This window comes from Ceratosolen solmsi, unplaced genomic scaffold (genome assembly GCF_000503995.2).
Source record: "Ceratosolen solmsi marchali unplaced genomic scaffold, CerSol_1.0 scaffold1, whole genome shotgun sequence".
Taxonomy (NCBI): Eukaryota; Metazoa; Arthropoda; class Insecta; order Hymenoptera; family Agaonidae; genus Ceratosolen; species Ceratosolen solmsi.
In genome coordinates, this window is record NW_011948415.1 from 2828014 (window position 1) to 2849052 (window position 21039).

Below are 21039 nucleotides of genomic sequence, written 5' to 3' on the forward strand. Positions count from 1 at the left end.
CATGGAAACACGAGAATCGTAATGGTGTATGCAAAATAATATACTAGTCTGCTTTGTAATCGACTAAGCAAGAACAGATTTTTATAAAAAAAAACTTCATGATAATAAACATTCATTTAAACGGCAATATTAAGATGGAGAAAGTATAGAAAAACTCGGGAATTCTATTATATAAAATAGTAAAAGGCGAGTATCTGTCTGCATACCGAGTGTCTGTAAGTACTAGATAAAGTTTACGAATATACGAATATAGACCGCACACCTGTGTAAAATAAATAAGCTGGCGAATGCAAGCTTACGTAAGTAGCAAATACATAGGCAATAAAAACTAACTCCTCCTACTCATACATTAATATTTTGCGATTAGTTTTTTCAGTTAAGTATGAAATCTATAGGAATATCGAACGTAATAATGGTAATTTTATCGACTATTCACCACCCCTCTTTACGCACCCGACGATTCCATCTCCCAAGCATTCTATGTAAAATATGAAACAAGCACAATGGAATTACTCGGCCTTCGATTATACGAGTGTCGTCGTTAAAATCAGGTCCCTCGGCCGAGATGCAATGACAAGAGGTCGAATTTTAATTGAACACAATGCACCGAAACGCATCTTCGTTGTTCAATGCACGTGCGCCTATCTTGTCTCAAGGGGCTCGGCACTCGATGAATTTGAAATTTTCCACGGCAACGCCGCCGGCGAGATAAGGAAGGATCTAATTGGAATGGCCACATACATACGACGCATTATTCCTTTTCCGCCCGGGGTTAATAATAATCTTGGTCTCGAGCGTCTCCGGAGGCTGCATCTCCTTTGCGGGGTTCTACCCGCCTCCGGGATTGCACGCGGCTTCCTATACAATCGCGAGTGGTTGGAGGATCGCACCCGCGATTCGCCGCATTGCGTCTCACGACTGCAAAATAAAATTGCCCTCGTTGAAACGTCAGCGCGAAGTCGTCGAGCGAAATTATTGCCCTCTTATTTATGTGTTTTATCTTGTCGGCGGAGTCTCGTCGGCGCAGACGTACTTTTCGCTCTTCCATCCACTCAAAGATTGAGTCTCTCGAATAAATAAAACGGGCTCTTGTGAAGTCGCGCTCGTAGAAGAAAAGCCGGCGCATTAAGGCTAGGAGTTGGATATGACGATTATTATTTGAGTTTAAGTGTCTATTCGGGGCGAATGGACGAAACTGTCTATGCAAACGGGCCACGCGGCATCGAGAGCATATTTTATTTCGGCTATTCTTTAACGACTCTAATGGTTGTAAAGAATTTCTTGATATGCCAGTATTTCCGTGACTGGCCGATGATCATCTATTATACAAGATATTGAGAATACTTTATCAATGCGAATGTTTTATCAAGACTGGCGAAATATACGTTAAAAAATATTCTGAATATACATTATTTAACGTAATAATCGTGGATAACAAAAAAATTTTTTCCCCTCCCTGTAAGCTAGTATTTATGTCTTCAAACTAAAAGATTTATCTTTTATTTTAATGTCGCGGAAAAATATCAGCATATACGTATAGGTTCAAATTCACTTTAAATGGTTATTCGAAAGTAAAAATTTGCAGAACTCACCGTAGTTAAATTATTTATTATTGCCCTTTCTATTAATTTTTGTCATTGTTGTTATTATTATTATTATTATGGATATTATTATTACTGCCATTACTATTATTATATTAACGAGTACACGGTAAAACGACATCAATCATCAACTGTAATAGATAATGTTTGATAGTTCTGTTATGTTTGATTTGATGACAGATATGATGATTTGATAGTAATAAGTTACTGTTTGATAGCTCAACAAAATCTTTGACGAAACTGTGTTACTTAAAAATTCTCTCATTTCTCAATATTCACTCAGTCGCTAGATGAATATTATTTTTTTTTTCTCTCCCGATCAAATATATGGCTTAGCTGATATTTATTTCAGTCAAAGATGAGTAAAGTGAGAGTTTCGTTAGCTCTTCTCAGCTAAATTATATGAAGAAATTTCAATCGATAAATAAAAACATTTCGATATATAATAATCCTTTATAAACTTATGCTAAAGCCTATCCAATATACTTTACTCAAAGGCTTTCTTATGCATCTCGCCAGCAATAAAAGGATAAGAATGAAATTCTTCGTGTATGCATTGACATTGAGCAATATCATTTTAAAATTTTTTATATCTCAAGCTTGTTAAGTGGTATTTATTTCGAGGGCATTTATCCTGAAAGGAAAATTTTCCGCCTTATTTTTACATCTTACTTTATATATGGACATAAGTATACTAAGATGGGCAAAATATATTTTATAAAAGCTACACGGCCAAGATGTTTAAAAATTCTGACGATTCTAGTTTGTTCTAAATAATAATTGCTGAATAGTTTGCAAATAATGATAGATTGAAAATATTCGTAACATTGAGGTTGCCCTGAGGTTTAACAGATATCAAAGTTTCATATTCTGTTAAATATATTCATAAATAATTACATTAAGGAAAACTGCCTTTGATTTCCTTAAGATTCTATAATGTACAAAATAATTAATAGTTTTTTCATTAACAACGACGTATAATCCTAATTCGAGATAATAAAATTCCGAAAAAAATCATCGCCTATTCCCTTAAATTGATTATTAATAGTATAAGCTAATAAATTCCAGAAATCTCATTAATTAAGCTGTCAAAATTAAATTGATTTTTTTGGCATTTTCATCATTTTTAATAATTCAATTAGCTTTTTAATAATAACGTAAAAATTCAGTAGCATATTGTTTGAAGTTAGAATTAAGTCTAAAATGGCCGCTAATATATTTTACGTGTATTTCTTATAAAATAAATAGCATTCCAACCACTTATAACTACATGCTAAATTATGTATTTCAAGTCTATTTATTTATGATTAATGATATTCGCAGTTAAAATATTATCACTAGACAAGTACATATAAACATTAAGATAATAGTTTATACAGCTTATAATTTATTCATTTTACAAATTTCGTTATAAATCTTATCGTTATAAATTATATCGTTTTTAAAATTGAAAATATTACCTTCATGACATTAGATATATCTTCTATTTTACTTTTTATTTCTATAAAATGAGATATAAGCGACTTTTATTTGCAATTTTTATTTGTAATTTTAATTGTACTCTCTAAAGACATAGGATTTGGTTATGCGTATGAGGCACTAATATAATTAATAATATAAATATTAGCTAAATATACAAGAATTGCAAATTTATTAAAATAATTGTTGTAATTGTCACGACTACATAAAGATTATGATGTCTAATAATCGATAATGATTCATTAAACTTTTGTAATAATAGTTTTTCTACGTAATCATAATTTTTTTGTTTTATAATTTTGGTTAAATAATACAGAGTACCGATAATTGCAGGCTTTAAAAACTTTAATTAATTAGAAAATTTCTTTTTCACCTTTCAAGAATGAATTAATGAAATTTCATTGTAATTACTGCATATTCACTAATTCGCAATTATAAGTTTTCTACTCGTGCATACTTATAACTACGAATCAGTGAATATTCTCTAATTGCAGTGAAATTTCACTAATTCAATTTCCGATAACTGACATGTAATTTTGATTACTCATAAATTCAGAAATTTTTTACTTTGAAGATTGACTTTATTTCAATCATTCGAACTTTGATAAAACTCTTCCCTTTTTAATCTGCGGAATTATTTATAAAATTGAAAGTTTGTGTATCTGTAAAAGTGGAAAGCATCGACGCAAGATAGTGGCGCTGTCATGTAGCTTTATAAGCTAATGTGATTGGTATTAAATTAAATTTTTTTAAATAAAAATTCTTTTTATTCAAACGTACATAGTTATAATATTTTATTATTATATACAATGCCGTGGAAAGCTTTATAATCGAATAATTAATGGCAACGTAAATGATCTAATCATCAACGCAAATTACTCTTACGCTGCATTTAAAAAGAATCTCATTCAATAATTAATTCATTTCTGCAAACTATTTTCTTATAAATAGTCGATGAGCCCCCTAATAAGATGCAATTTCCTTGTTTGTTGCAGTGCGATTCGAGCATAGTCGATCGAGTGGCAGCCCTGGTACACTCGACCTCATCGTCACAGGACGATTGCTAGTGGAAAGCAAAGTGTCCGAGTCATCTCCAGGATGGTAGGACCTCGGGGCGATGCCCCGGATTCCTTATCAGCAATGATGGGCGTTATAGCGCGTGTTTACATTCTCGGCGAGTGTCTCACCGAGTGGCACCGATAATCCGCGCCGTATTTTTCTCTATCCCATTGTTTTTCATCGATTTTTCAGCGCTGCTTCTCGGTACACGTCGACCGATACTTTTCACGTAGACTGCCGTAGAAAGCTTTCCGCGTACAGTCCTGCTCGCTTTGCACCACCACTCGTACGCATCTACGCGAGAATGAGAGAGTAAGAGCGTACGACGGGAGTGGAGGGTATGAGAGAGATTTTGGCTGGTGCAATTTCCCGATACGGCGACAGCCGCGCGAACATTAGGCAAAATAACGAATGTCACATCGGCTGGATTTACTTTAACTTATTCGAAAGCATTTATATTGTGGTTTTTTGTCTGCTATGCATTTGCATGTACTAAATAAAGGAAACTTCACGTAGAAATGTTTATAAAACTTTTTCATACGATATTTTATACAATTTCTCGCAAGAACTATCAAGTGGTGGGCAGTGCATGATAATGAAAGGTGTGATCGAAAACTTTAACGGGAAAAGCACATTTTCAATTCGAGAATTACTCGGCTTTTAATAAAGCGGGCTTACACACGAACTCTTACTTGTGAATTTTATTACGTAAAGCTGCAAAGAGGCCGTCAATTTTATAAGCGTAATTAGAGTAAGTAGAGACGCAAAGCACACGGTAACTTAAATGGAAAAATTCTCAAAAAGTAAAGTATTTTAAACTTATTTTCAACATTTACAGTTAAGTCCTAAACAGCATTTTACATAGCTTAAAGTAATATTGATCTATAAGTATATCCTGCCTTGGACTGATAACAATTGATAAAATGTTGCTTGAAACGTATTTTTCTTTTTCCTACATATGCGGCTATATAAATAAATTATATCATAACGTATACTACTGTAATACTAATACATAAAAATATTTATTGTAATAATAATAATAATAATAATAATAATAATAATAATAATAATAATAATAATAATAATAATAATAATAATAACAATAATAATAATAATAATAATAACAATAACAATAATAATAGTAATATTATTAATAAAGATAATAGTAATAGTAATTATTATATTATGATTCATAACAATAAGAACAATAAAAATAAACCTCATGATCTCATGAATATTTAAATTATTCAATACTTATCTAATTCTTAATTAAATTTATGTAGATTACATTGACTGTTCTTTAATCAATAATATTAAAAAGTAAAACTAAATATCAATTTTATCACTTCATAATTTGTAGAATTTATATTTTTACATTACTCAAAATAAAAAATAATTTTATAATGTTAATGTGTCTTTTTTTAACTGGAGTCCAAGACAGTGCAGTTACATTTTAAATAATTATTTTGAATAAACTAAAATTTACATTGTAAAAGAAAAGAGCCGCTTAAATAATTCTAGACAATTACTACAAGTATGAAATAATTATTTAGTATTAGTAAGCATTTGAAGAATTCATTTTATGAAATTATAAGAAGTTGCATTAGTGGTTGTTTAATCGGCTATTTTCTTCTTCGATTTATCTAGATAATTTGTCCGTGTGAACGAATAATGGAAATAAAGAAAAGAAAAATCACTTAAAACGTAAAATTATCTAGATGATGAACATATAAAAAGTATGCCCATACTTATAAGAATTATGTGTAAAAAAGAGACAAAATAAAATATAATGATAAATATATTATTATTTGGTAACAACAATCTAGCGCGTATACCTGATAGTATATTCGCAATTGATGAAAAAGGAAAACGTTATGGGACAACGAATAAGAATAAATACATGAGATATGATAATTTATTACTACATATCGAACAAGATACAAAAGCGAAAAGAAAAAATGGCAATTAAAATCTTTGGAGATGTGTATGAAATGTGTAAAACCATTTTTCGTCAGCTTTTATCGGTAATAATTCAATTCCGTGATTAATCATTATTACAACATGTACAGAAATATTTAATGCTCGATTATAATAAGAATATTATATACAAAATTTACGTGAATATATAGGCATGCGCACTTACAACGAATATAATAAAAATGATTTTTCTTTTATAAATTTGACTTTAAATGTAATTTCTTTCCTAAGTAAAGTTACTAAACCCTATATTCCTTATTAACACGAATTATGACATCGATTTATTGTTAATAAATCTATTAAAAATATAAAATCACAAAATTTCATTATTTCATTTTATATATTCAATATTTAGTAGTGTTATTTTATTGTATTATTGAATTAAAATATTTTTACGATGAAATTCAAATATTAAGGCATTGTAATTACTTTAATTGTGTTTAAATTGAAAAATTTTCATTTAATTGATACAAGTACGTTTTTAATTAAAAATGAGACCCGAATTATGCATTTAATCTAAACTTTTAATCCATACACAAAATTTAATACATATTAGTTAACTCAACACAATTATGATATTCAAAATAAGATAAGACAATAATAAATATACACATCATCGACAATTTCCGATCTCTTATCTTTTAAGTTACTACAGATTAAAAAGTGAATATTTAACTGAATTTGTAATTAAATTAATTATAGGTAAACATTTATGTTTTAGTATGTTGCTTAAAATATAATATAAAATCCATTTTCATAGCTATGAATTATTAAATAAACATAATATTATATTTATGATTGGGATACGTTAGCGTAAGCTGGTTAGATTTTTTTAATAATTTATAACAAATTTTCAATAATAATCTTTAGCATATTGCCTTTGTTGTAATATATATAATTACTTGATGAGGATGAAATTAGCAAAAAATTTATTAAATTGTGTAAAATAATTATTTAAAAATCGATAATAAATGATTTTGCAATTAATACAAACATTTATATGTCTTAAAATAACAACCCATCTAATTTTTCAAAGACTATACAACGTTTATAAAAACATTTAATTTATAAGAAATATTGTCATCACAAAATTACATGAAGTAGAATTTCGAAAGCAATACATTGATATAAATAATCAAATTACCAAAATTATATACAAAACATATTAATTATATAATAATTTATAAAAATTAGATTTTAATAAATTTCAAATCATCAAGTGATCATAATTGAAGGCAAATTATATAAAAACATATATTCTACATATGAAAACTGAAAATTATTCTTAGTTGATAAAGATATATTAGGGTTCGATATAAGATCGATAGAGATCGATATAACGATATATAAAAGGGTAAAAAAGTAGATAATTATAAAAACTAACTGTTGTGAGAAATATAAATATTACGTATTCCTTTCAAGTAATGGCAAACAAACATATAGTAATTGATAATTTCCGCAAACAATTTTATCAAATACTAACTGTAATGTGCAATTGTAATTTTATCATATATATATATATATATATATAATACACGTTAGATACAATAATATGCTATTTTTCTAAAAAAAAATATTAAATTAAAACAGCACGGGCAAAATTTAAAGATTTAATAACATTAAATATATCCTATTAAAGAAGTCTAAGGTGAAAAAACAATAGAATTAATTAATATTTTATTATTTTAAAATAAGTAATGTATTCGTCAACAAAATAGTCGATAAGAAATATTGACTTAACGATGATGTAATTTTCACTAAGAATTAGAAACGTTTCTTACACGTGATAAATTAAGTTCCATTAAATTAAATTAATATCAATAAATTGCATATCTATGATATTCAGCAAACACCACTGTAAACAACTGAAATAAGATAATGAAAAATTTTTATAACAATTAAAATTATTGAAATATTAAGATTAAAGAAAATCATAAAAACAATTTACATCGATATCTCAAATAAACAAGAAATGACAAGAAATTATTTATTTGGCATATATATGTGTGCGTGCGTGCGTGCGTGCGTGCGTATGTGAGAGCGCGCGCGTATGTATTTAATTAAATAATATAATATAAGACATCAATTATATACGAAAACATTAATATATTATGTAGTTAAGAAAGGGAAATTAAAAAGTAACGATAATCAAAATTTATCTCACAAGCCACTTTCAATCGTTTCCAATGACTGAACGCGAAATCCATCAAGCATGACTGCGATAAAAGAAAAGCGCTTTCCCTCGCGAAGCCACCCGCAAGCTTGCAACGGTAGAATGGCAGAAGTAGGGTAGCATCTTCCTTTTCTCAAGTATAATAGAATGTATTTGACGCGATGAATGAGCGAGTGGCGCGAGAAAGCCGATAGGGAAAAATCGTAGGGATAAAAGTCTTGAGAATAAAGGAAAAAAAGAATGAAAAGGAAAGGAAAGTCTGTCTTTATCTATCCATCCAAGCTATTTCCGGTAGGCTATAGCCTGAGGCCACTTTACGTATAGTGGAGAGCAATGGCAGCGAAGTTTTCCGCCTCCTGGAACTATCTTTACATTTAGCAGGAGGGAGGAGAAAAGCGAGAGAAAAGGTACAAGCCAAAACGAGAGATGGAAAAAAAGAAGAAGACGAATGGCAGATACGGCTGCGAGAAGAAAGTGGGAAAATAGGCGAGAAAAGATAAAAAGAAGAGAGGAGATAGGAGAGAATGAGAGATGGTAGCGTGAGTGAGTCCGCCAGAGCTCTCGAGGCCTTGGAAATAATTAATTCCCAACTGGAAGACATTGTAAAACGAAATCCCCCTTTTCTCTGAGTTCTTTCGCTATTCTTGGTCCTGAGGCTTCTGCTTGTTGAAATATCCTTTCCTTTCTGTTGTTTTTCTACCATGCTGCTACAATATTTATCTCTTTCCATTATCTCCCTCAAAATTTAAGTATATTTTAGGTTAGTATCGTCACCAAGTTTTAGTTTATTATTCCATACAAATTTTTACAAAAAATAACATGTGCGTTTAGAAAATATCTGCGTTTTTTAGTTTCTCATTGTTATATTAACCATAAATTTCTCTTTCTCGACGATTCACTGACTCTTTGAAATTATTAAGCATATTAAATTTATATTTTTAATTAATTTGTTCCAGGTAAATAATTTCCTTCTTTTTTTTTTTGTTTTTTTTTTCTTTTTTTTTGTTTTTTTTTTTGTTTTAGAAAACATTTTCAAATTAATTAAAAAAATGAAATAAAAAAAAAAATGAGTTTAAAATAATTTCATTGATTGAGAAAGTGCACAAACGTATTTTATCGTCATCGGGATACATTAAAATTATAAATCAAGTAAATAAATATACATCATTTGATAGAAGAAAGAATTTCTTACATCAAACTCAAATTATAATCAAGACATTACTTGTCAAAATTTCTAACAAAGTCAAAATAAATTAAATTATTTCGAATAAGTTTTTAATTAAAACTACAAATTATTTAGCATTTTAAGTAATAAACCGAAGAAAATTGTATGTATGATTTGTAAATATGAAGGATCGACAAACTTTATTATATATTTCACATTTGTGAATATTGTATAATCAAACTACAAATAAAGTATATTTAATTCATCCAAAATTTTTAAATCAACACGCTTAAATTTTTTTAACAAAAATAAGTTGATATAAAATAAACTACACGAAAAGAATGAATGCAACATAAATTAATTACGATATTATGTATAATGATCGTAAATAGAAATAACAGTTTTAAAATGAAATAAAGATGATAAAAATTTTCAGAATGTGTAGCTTGATTTTATTTGAGACTTATATTTCTCAATAATTTGAGATATATGAAAAATTAAATCAGTGTCGAGTTTTATCATTTCATGCTGAAATTTATGTCATTTTTGCTAAAATCATTGATATAATGTATATAAGATTGATTGTGTACTTGAATGTTTTACACGTGGATATACCTAAAGTATATGCAATACGTTACACTTTATGAAGTTTAAAAATTTATTATAAACACGCAATTTTTCATACGCATTAATTATTACTTTAATTAGATTCAGTTACAGCAATAATCCAATTTAAAGTTTGTTATGATAATATCAAACAATACTTGTTAGGATAAATGTTTTCCTTTCTATTTCTATTTTTATTATTCTGCGCTTATAGTATTTAAATATATCAATAAATGCTTATAAGATAATTTAAATGAAATGGAGTGGAAATATTGTAGATGAATTTACATAAAATTTATAATAAAGAGACCACGTGAAAACATAGTGACAGAGGCTATTATTAATATATATATATATATATATATATATAATGTTACACGTTCTATATATATTTATATGCATAACAGCGATGATAATATATTATAAATACAGCCAGTAACTGCCGTCGATATAATATAGTTTAAATGTTCGAGAGAATTATGAACAAACCATTAATCGAGAGTTTTCCCGTATCATTGAGAAAGAAAAAAATTTCTCTACCACCAGTCAATATTTATCTTATTTCCGATTTCATTTTTTATTTAACTAATTTACTCACTTATTAAAAAACTTTAATATAAGACTGCATTGATTATCAAAACATTGTCATTCGAATGAAGTAAAAATTCTTTTTAGTTTTAATTTCACCTCATTGCATCATAATAAAACACTGCATCAATCACAATATTTTATATTAATTAAATCAATATGTGCCAATGAAAAATAATAATCAATATTGATACGAATATTATATGTATAAAAAAAAAAAAATTATAGTTGAAAATATATGTCCATTAAGTTATTAAGTTAAACAGACATGGAATGGCATTAAATATTTTAGTGATAATAATTTTACACAAAAGTCATATATATTAACTTTTTGCAACTTTACATAGTTTTCAACATGATAGAGCCATGTGGGACAGAAGAAATATGATGACATATTTTAATTACTCTTTCTTCTATGCTTAATGTTACAATATTAAGAAACTCTATTAAGCTATAAGAGCACTATTGTACAATCTGAGTTGATGTATCACATAATTTTTAATGCATTGTTTATCAACAAATGCTTATTTTACGCAACATTAAGAATAAACGCAGAATTTATATACATTGAAATATCCGATTATAGTTCAATCCATCAATGCTATTTTCGACACTGCATCGTATGAATAAAGAACAATTGCTTTTTAATAAGATAAAGTGTACAAGTCAGCAAGACATATTAAATAAACATCGCAAGATCCAAGAACCGATTATTTTATACAACAGAAACAAATTTCTTTAAATAAGTTTTTAAAAGTATAGTAAAGTGAATCAATTATTTAAAAATTTGTTATTATATATTCATCGTACTATGTACTTAATTATGCTTAGTACAGTAGCCTTTTAATAACAATACAAAGTCTCGGTTGACTTTATACAAGTAAAATATTCTCTTTTCATGCCCCTCGTACTCTCTTACAATCCTATTAAAATTGACATTTTTTAATTTTATTATATTTCAATTTCCATGGAATTGATCGACTAGTAGTTTATGTAAAAATTTACAATAAATTAAAAGGTGTGTTAAATTTTTATGGAAAATTTTTAACAATTTATGTAAAATATTGTGCTATACACTTTTCTATTCATAAAATAAGAAAAACGTTTTTCACAATTTCTGTTAATTACATATATATATCATCATCATCATCATTTATTTATCCAAACGTAATCATTCGGTGGACATTTTATCGTGAAAGCTGTCGACATAAAACAAAACGAAATATGCATTTTTCAGTCAGTGTTTTTCATGCGTTTATGTAAGCTTACGAGATTACTTTCCTATTCGCTCAATTGCTTTCCTATAAACTCAAGTGACTTCAAATTGCGCCATTTGACAGCTTTCAAAAAAAAAAAAAAAAAAAGAAAAAACATTGCCCGATGAAAACAGATGAATTCAGACGTTTTCGCAATGTAAGTTCTGCCGGATAACAATCTGTGTAATAGCTCCGATTCAAATTCCAACAAGGCGTATTGATTTCCATAAGATCTCAAATATTTCACTAGACTTCGCGAGATTATACCGATGAAAAATGTAAATTATAAGTGCGTTGAAGAAAACTTTCTTCCATTTTCTTGCCGAACATGATATTTAAACATTACCTCAACATATTTTTTAACTTTATTATTATTAATTACGTGGAAGCATACGTTTTATTAACTTCATTATTCAATTATTCATGCCAAATCCAATTGAATTAATAAAATTTTGATCTTTCATTGTTATTATCTTATTTAAATTTCAGTTTAATTCAAAATATGATTTAGTTATTTCTATAATAACGTTTTTTAAATTTAATTTAATTATTTAATTATAATTTTTTATAATTAAATTTAATTATTTTATTTAAATTTCATTTAATTTAAGTAATTTTAATTCTGCGAAAAAGTTAGTTTTTAATCACATAATTCTAAAGCAATTTAATTTATCGAGTAATAAATTTCAATTATATTTCAATGAATATATCGATAATATTTTTTAATGGCTAGAAAAATATATCTCGACAATTCATTTGGAAATAAAGATAGCAGAATTTATAAATCAGCGAAAATACAATGTTTTTTTTATGTAATTATGTAATTATCGTACATATAATTAAAAAGATAATTTATTATTAATTTCAGCAGATTTTAATGATCGTTACAAAATACTATTAAGAGTTACATACTTTTTATAAATTTGAACAAAGGACTAATTTTTCAAAACAATTTTAATAAAATCAATATATTTGATATTCTAATAAATATTTGACCACACTATTTCACGTAGATATTATGATTTATTCAATGAATAGTTATTATCAATTTTGCAATTTAATGCCATGAATTAAGTGGCCCATGTATATGTATATAAAATTAGAAAGGAGATGAAAAAATTAATTAATCAATTGCTACGTTATTGTCGTTAAGTCGTGTTGAGTTATATAATAGTTAATCTGTATCTCTAATATGAGTCTAATAAATATCTGAAAAGGTTTTATTGATTACTTGTAAAATAATTATTATATGAATAATAAAATAATTCATTAGTAATTAGTATTTGCACGGGCTCACGATCATTTAACATTTTTATAAAGTATTCGTTGTGTGGATTTAAGTAAAATTGATTAATTATATATTTGTATACATTGAGTTTGTTGATACCATAACTCAATCTACTATCAAATAAAAAATAGTAAAAACATTCTATCGATTAATCTTTCATAGTTCTTTTTCACTGCCCTCTACGTATCCCTCTATACACATGGGAAATTTCTTATTTAAGTTCTTCATGACTTTGCTTTATTTTTATTCTTTAATTTTTTACATCTACCTTGTTTAAATTTCTACCAAAGAATACTCGAACACACAAACACACACACACATATATATATATCATATATGTGAACTTTTATTTCTCGTAGATTCAATTCTATTCTGTTCCTCACGTATCTATACAAGTGTGAAAAACAAATTTTTATATTAAAAGTTATTTATTACAAATCGTTAATTAGAAGTGTTATAATATTAATGTTTTTTTTTTTTTTTGTTTAGTACCATGGTAAATAAACAATATTTTCTATATTTACATATTTGCATTGTAACTGAATAATAGTTTTTATGAGAAACAGTTGAGCTGCAGTTTAATAATAGTTTTTTTTTCTACCAAATACGTTTCTTTAACAATTGTGCTTTATTATTATTTTTATGTATATTTGACTTGAATGACAGTGTTTCATTTTTCATTTAAATCTGCCTTTATTTACCTCTTGATCTCGTTAGCATATGAAATTACTTTTGTTTTAGCCTATTTACACGCCATCTACTCTCATTCGTTTATCGTCCTGCGTTCATGGAAGGCCGTTAGCACCTTTAAAGACTTGTATACGGGAAAATGCGCTGCGCAACATCAGTTACTGTTCCTATTGCGCATGCACATTCATATCTGTCTTCTTCATTCCCTCCCCCACCGCTCAGTTCCATCCATCACCCGCATTCGCACTCTCGTCTCTTCCTTTACTACTCGAAGATACAGGCAAGCAGCCACACACAGGGTTACAAAATTTCTCATTCTATTTCTATTTTCTGTCGCTCTTTTATCTTTCTTTTCACGTGGTAATTTTGAGAGTTGAAAGTGTTAATTTCATCTGCACGTTGGCACTTTGCCCGGCATTAGCTATATTGGCTTGGAGTCCGCACAAAAGCTACATTGGCTAAAAGGCTACACGAGTAAAGCAACCTGTGGTTAGTCTAAGAGAATGAGTGAGCGCCATAGTGAGAGGGAGAGAGAGAGGGAGAGAGAGAGGGAGTGAGAGAGAGCGTGTGTGTGAGGGAAGAAAAAGCATGAGATAAGTATTTAGATAAATTGACGGTTACTTTTATACGCCACGAATCGATTAAACAGGTGCTTATACCCAAGGCCGGACAAATTTTATTATAGCAAAACTTAAATGATGCGAGATGAATCGTTTAAGTGCAAATCAGATTACATACAATTTCACTATATGGTCTCTTACTACATTTTCACCGATGCTCAATAATATATCTTCCATAAGTAGGAGAACAGTACTTCGAGAAAGTGGCATAAAATAGAACTGAACACTATAGAAGGAAGAAGACTATTTATAACAGACTCTCGAGTTATAATTCAATTCATGAATTTTAGCCGTATAAAGCGATACAAAGCAATTGCTCGGTTACGGAGAAATCCAGATAAAAGAAAAAAATGACATACGTAACGTAGCAGTAATGTTAGTACTCCTGCAGTCATCCCTGCGTCAAAATATGTACTTATAGAAGCCGGCCACCCGCTCCCGCAGATGCTTCTAAAGCGTGGGAGTCGATGCATGGCGCGAGAACGTGAGAGGCAACGATCGATGGGGGTCGGGGTCAGGAGCAAGGCTAGCAAAGCGCGACCTGCATATAAGACTACGTGCAAAATTATTTTCTATATCTATAGATATATATGTGCCAGATCTATCTTTATCCAGGTCTCTTAACCTTCCCTTCTCCCCCCCCCCTCCTCCTCCTCCTCCCGCCCTCTCACCCTATCAACCTCTCACCCACTCACCCTCTCGCCATCACTCCCCCTCGTCACCCATACCCACCCTCGCCCCGCCCATCATCCATGACCGACCGTCCAATGGCCACAACGCCGCTTCTTTCGACTCTTGACTCTCTTCGCTAGCCAATCTCTAGGGCTAACCACCCTTGGTCCCGGCAATGCCGCTTTAATTAATGCTATGCACGGGGCAGTACATTTCTTCGGCTGTGTGCGCAATTTGAAATTCGGTTTGGGTGCGTCGTCCGATTATAATGCTGGTTCTTCCTAAGAGATTGACGTGGCAAATGAGTGAACGAGGCACTATTGGGGGAACCGAGAAAGATATATCATTGCGCGCTTGCAAGTGACATACCATTAATTATTTTGTATCCTTGTAGGCGTACCCTTTTTGTAATTCGCTACTAATCTAATCCTGATGATGAACTCTAAAGGCACGCGTCTTGAATAATATTCTATTTTATTATATTTATTCTCTGTTATTTAGTGAATTTATTATACGTTAATTTGATGACTTGGCTACATTAGATCAAACTGACGGGCATTTATGGCAGTGCGAGATTATCCTATTCTGTGAAGTCATCGTTTAGAATTTCCCGGTATTAGTGAATAGTTTTCATTTTGAAGAATTTTAATAAAATGCTTGTAAGCTTGTAATATTATAATAAGATCACGTCCACTGAGATCACTAATTTGTTTAAGCACGTGGAAAACTATGGAAACTATTATTCTAGAAAGATTTTATGCTTTTCAAACATTCCCAACGACGATTTAAAATTCGTTCATTTTTATTGCCAAGCTATTTATATTTAGGATTACAACAATTCTTAAGATACGTCGTATTATAATTGTGAATAAATATTTCTTTGACTATTTCATTATTCTTATTGTTTATTATATTCTTTCGGCTTTTCAAGTAATGAAAAATAGGAACGCAACGAGTATATTACATAAATAAATATTAAAATACTATACGAATAGAATTATCTATAACTGTACATTATAATTAAAAAAAATTAATTATATTTAAGCACCTGTATTTTTGTAATATAATAACAAATAAATATAATCATTGCTTTCTTTGAAAATCCAATACATGATTTATCTACTGAAAATGTGAATTATTCGGCTTACTTAAATGATTTATGTGAAATTAATTGCGTAGAACATTTTGAAACTAATTCTTATCATCACTTTTGAATAAATTAATAGCACTTTTAGTTATACTGCACTGCTATTCAAAAAATTTTATATTTGTAACACATTATATGCAATTAATAAATAATTAAAACTGTATATTACACATAAATAGACAGATAAATACGATATCACAAACATTTACCTCTAAAAATCCCTATAAAAATGATTCAATAACAATTCATGATTCTATTATTTGATACTGATATTGTGCAATTGATGCAGAAACTATACACAACACACATATAAATATAGAAAATTATGATTCTATTTGGGTTGAATTATTGTACTTTGCAAGTTCTTTCTTTCAAAATAATTAATATTTATTTATATTAATACGAATGTAAATAAAATTAATTCAAATGTAATATATTTAAATCTATTGTTAATTGTGCGTTTTTATTCAATCGTTCATATTTACACATAATCTTAAAATTCGAAAACAGACGAATTGTAGAAGCACCGCTGAATCATTCTCGATATTATCGAATCCGATCAACCAAATTTGCCGATCGCCTCCTCGCCGATCAGTATCTCAACTCGTCACACACGAATAATTGCAAATCCGCGGACCGTCGACTCAACCTCCCGATACCCGCAGCAGTGTCCTCGTAAATGTCGAGCCTCGCATGTAACTTCAAGCGATTAAACCTTCTATATCGTTGTACCCGGGACACCAATACCATCGACATCAACACCATTCCTAGTGTCTGGTTGAAGCGTTGTGTACACCGTTCGACACGTGTCTCTTGTGTGTCCTATGTGACCCTCACTCCTTTCCTTCAAACCTCCTACCATTTTCCTTTCGACTCTTGGACTCTTTAATTACTTTCGCTAAATAGTCGCATAAATATGTCGTATGAATATTTTGCTCGAATATGAATTTGTACTATGATATCTACATTTTATTAATTCCCCGTGCATCTAACTCAATTAAATTTTCTGAATTTTTGATTTAAATAACTTAATAACATGAAAGAAACTGTTGGTATGCATAAAATTAATAATAAATTGATTTCTTATAAATTTCGAATTTCAAATAAATATTCGACGTATGTATTTGAAATGAAATTCAAATATATTTCAAACGATCGCATTCTCATTGTTAGTTGTCCTGGCTTCTGTTGTATTTAAGAAAAAAGAAACGTTTTACCTTCGTTAAAATTAATGTAGCATCTCTGCTTAAAATAATTAATAGAGATAAATAGTTTCAGACTTTCCCGCCCCCCTTTTTTGTTTGAAAATTTGGCTACATTGTATCAGTAAAAAGAGATAAAATAATAGTAACGTTACAATAGTATTGAATTCACTAAAAATTAATTAATTCGGTTGATAACTAATGTAAATTTTTTAATGATTCGAATGGAAATTTTTGTAATGAAGCGTAACATTCAAGTTAACCTTTATGAGAAATGGAGAGAGTTATAATTTCTAGCTGGTCTAAAATCACTGAATTTTGTTACTAACTAGCAATTATATGGGTATTAGTCACTAATAATTTAGTGTTATTTCGTATATTTATTTATTTGTAAACTATATGTTTATAATATAAATATTTTGTGTGCAGTATTATAATAACGAATGACGAATATTCCTATTATTAATATAGTCATGATAGTAAACTTTCAACATAATTATATTTGTCAAATAATTGTAAATTAAAAATTTTAAGTCAGCCGCAAGAGATTGCCTCTCTAGAAAACGTTATGCATACACTATTATAAATGCTGGTTCGTTGTATAGTAAAAATATAGTGATTAAAACTACTTTTTTTTTGTATAAAAAGAGAAATGCTTATTTTCCAAGACTTGTATCAATATAAATCCTATTTTCCTTCATTCACAAAACTTAAGCTGTATTTATCATTTACATATATTATATAATAATATAGTTAGTTTTATGATTTTCTATTTATTTATTTTTACAATAATTTAAAAGACAAAAACAAAAACAAAAAAAAATATACTTTTATCATGACTATTGTTATATTTTATCAATATATTACGAAACAATTCATTATTTTCTTTTGATGAATGTTGATTGACATTTATATTTAAATGTTAAAATCATATTAATTGAAATAATGTTAAAAGTGATAATGTTCAAAATATATATATATATATATTTTTTTTAAATATATATTAAATATAACGATAACAAGTTTTTCTAGGAAATGGATATTTTATATGTTAGCATATATAATTTAAACAATTATTTTAAACGAGTACCATCAATGCATATTTGTTGATTTTATATTAAAATATTGATTTTAATTCAAGAATTACTTTAATATAATCTTTTATACTTTTAACATATGTAATAATGTAATTTACAATTAACATAAATATTAACATATAAATGATTATACAAATTTTTTTTCATAAAATAAAAATTTTAAATATTTTCAGTTATAAAATAATTAATTTTTTTATTTAGTTGTATATACATTGTGTGTGTGTGTGTGTGTGTGTGTGTGTGTGTGTGTGTGTGTGTGTGTGTGTGTTATCACTACAGATTCAGATTAATTACACACATAAAAAATTTTTAATACAATATAAATATTGTTTTAAAAAAAATGAATAATACAGCTATTATTTTTACTCAAATATTATATGTTGTTTAATTTATTTTCTGCCTAGAATGTAAAATAAATTTTAATTATATTAAACATAAACACAAAAAAATACTGGTTTTTATATTATGAATACAAGATATTTCATTGGATTATATTTTTGATGTCGCCATTAATATTTCTGATATGTCTTAAAAAATTTTTTAATTTTATTCGAACGAAGAATTTACGAAAATTTTTTTATTATTAAATAAAATAAACTGCATAACACTCAAATTTTAGGGTCACTAAATATTAATTGTTGTTATGAATAGTATTTATAAATTATATTCCATTAATTCATTATAATATTTTGTTTCTTATATTTCAACACAGAATGCAAATTAATTTATATGCTACTGAATTTATTAAATGGTATTTATTTGCGCTAAGTAACAATTGACTATACGTTATTAACTAACACTAATTCTACTAAACTTTCTACATTTCATTAATGAAATTAATATATGATCTATGTAATTTATCATTTATGAAAATATATTTATTATTATAATAAATTTTCAACAGTTTTTATTTTTTTTCAAAAATTACTTTTACAATATTTTCTTATCAATTAATCCATCTATTCAATAATTTATTGCCATCTTTTAAATAATAAAAATATATATTTAATTTTTATTATTCATAAGTATTTGAACATGGGAGTATAATACTTTCACTTCAATCAAATATAATTGAATAACGTGTTCTTTTATGAATTTATAATTTGTTATAGGCTAATTAATTTGATTTTATTACATATATTATGTTTGCTTGATTAAATTTGCTCATTAAAAAGAAAGCACTGAATTCATATAACTTTTCTTCAATCTACAGCAAATAAAAGTTTCAATTTATATCATTCTATTTGTATTTTACTTTTCATTAGAATTTAACGAAGCTTAAGTCAATTGCTCTAAGATATATGTAATTTTTACAAGTTTAGATAAAGGATTTGTTCACTAAGAAAAATTATTTCATTAAATATCTCTATTATCAGCAATTTGTATGATTTCAAATATTCTTTTACAGATAAAATGTGTTTACAAAGAAATTTGTTTTATTTGTATTTCATTATAATCATGGTAGACATTGAATAAAATAGTAATAATATTATTGTCTAAACGTAAAAGTTAATATTTATGTTATAGCCTTCCTAAATGAATTTGACGATTAATTTATCTTAAACAATGGTCTAGAAATAAATTGTTTGTTAAATATGTAGATGAATTTACTATTTCAATAAAACATTAATTTCTTTTTAAAGTTTACAATTAACATTGATAATTAGTATTACTTGTTAAAATCTAGTTATATAGTTAATGTAAGTAATCAGGCACCACATAATTTACTTAATGTTTTCCAATATAAACTATCTAATAATTTATTGTTTTGTATGGATTAGTGTAAGGGACGCGAATCGGATATAGAATCGGTTTTCTGCGTTATTAAAAGCAAATTAAAAAAAAAGACTTATGTGCAATGTTAGAGAAACAGAAGGCAAAGTAAGCGAAGGCAAATAAATAAAAGAAAGCAAATGTAAGATAGACAACAAGGAAATGTGGGAGGGAAATAGCTTCTACTTAGTTTCACTCCGCTGTCTTGTGGTAAAACAGATCCGTAAATCGCAGGAGGTAATCAGGAAATTTCTAAGAGCCGCCCTAATGCTGTTGAGCTGGCGAGATTTTCTCGAGGCCTCGTAAATCTTCTTGGCAATACATTCGGCCCTACCCCCTGCCCCGTTGGCACGCGCACATTTCATCTGCCTTTTGAATCTTCGGGAACAAACTAGTAGGAATGGCAAATTATTATCAAGTGTCCTTATGTAGACCCGTCGACTTTAATCTCAGTTCTTTCAGATGTTAAAAATATCATAAGTCATGGAACTGTAAATTTTAGCGATGCTACATAAAGTTTTATAAGTTTTATCAAAAAAAAAAAAATGAAAATTTTCATTTCTCTTTATTAAAATAAGTGCGTGAAGAATAAATTTGTAATGATCGGTCATGATTTACCTAATAAGGATATTGAATTCTTTGTGTC

General features: G+C 28.1%; 1 protein-coding gene across 1 annotated transcript in view; it reads left to right on the forward strand.

Moving 5' to 3' along the window:
* The window catches only part of LOC105368580 (uncharacterized), a 59316-nt gene extending 54943 nt beyond the window's left edge, over nucleotides 1-4373 (forward strand). The window contains exon 2 of the mRNA XM_011507612.1: nucleotides 4076-4373. Within this exon, the coding sequence (XP_011505914.1) occupies nucleotides 4076-4147 (72 nt within the window). The 3' untranslated portion in view covers nucleotides 4148-4373. The remainder of the gene's footprint in view (nucleotides 1-4075) is intronic.
* The last annotated feature ends 16666 nt before the right edge of the window (nucleotides 4374-21039 follow it).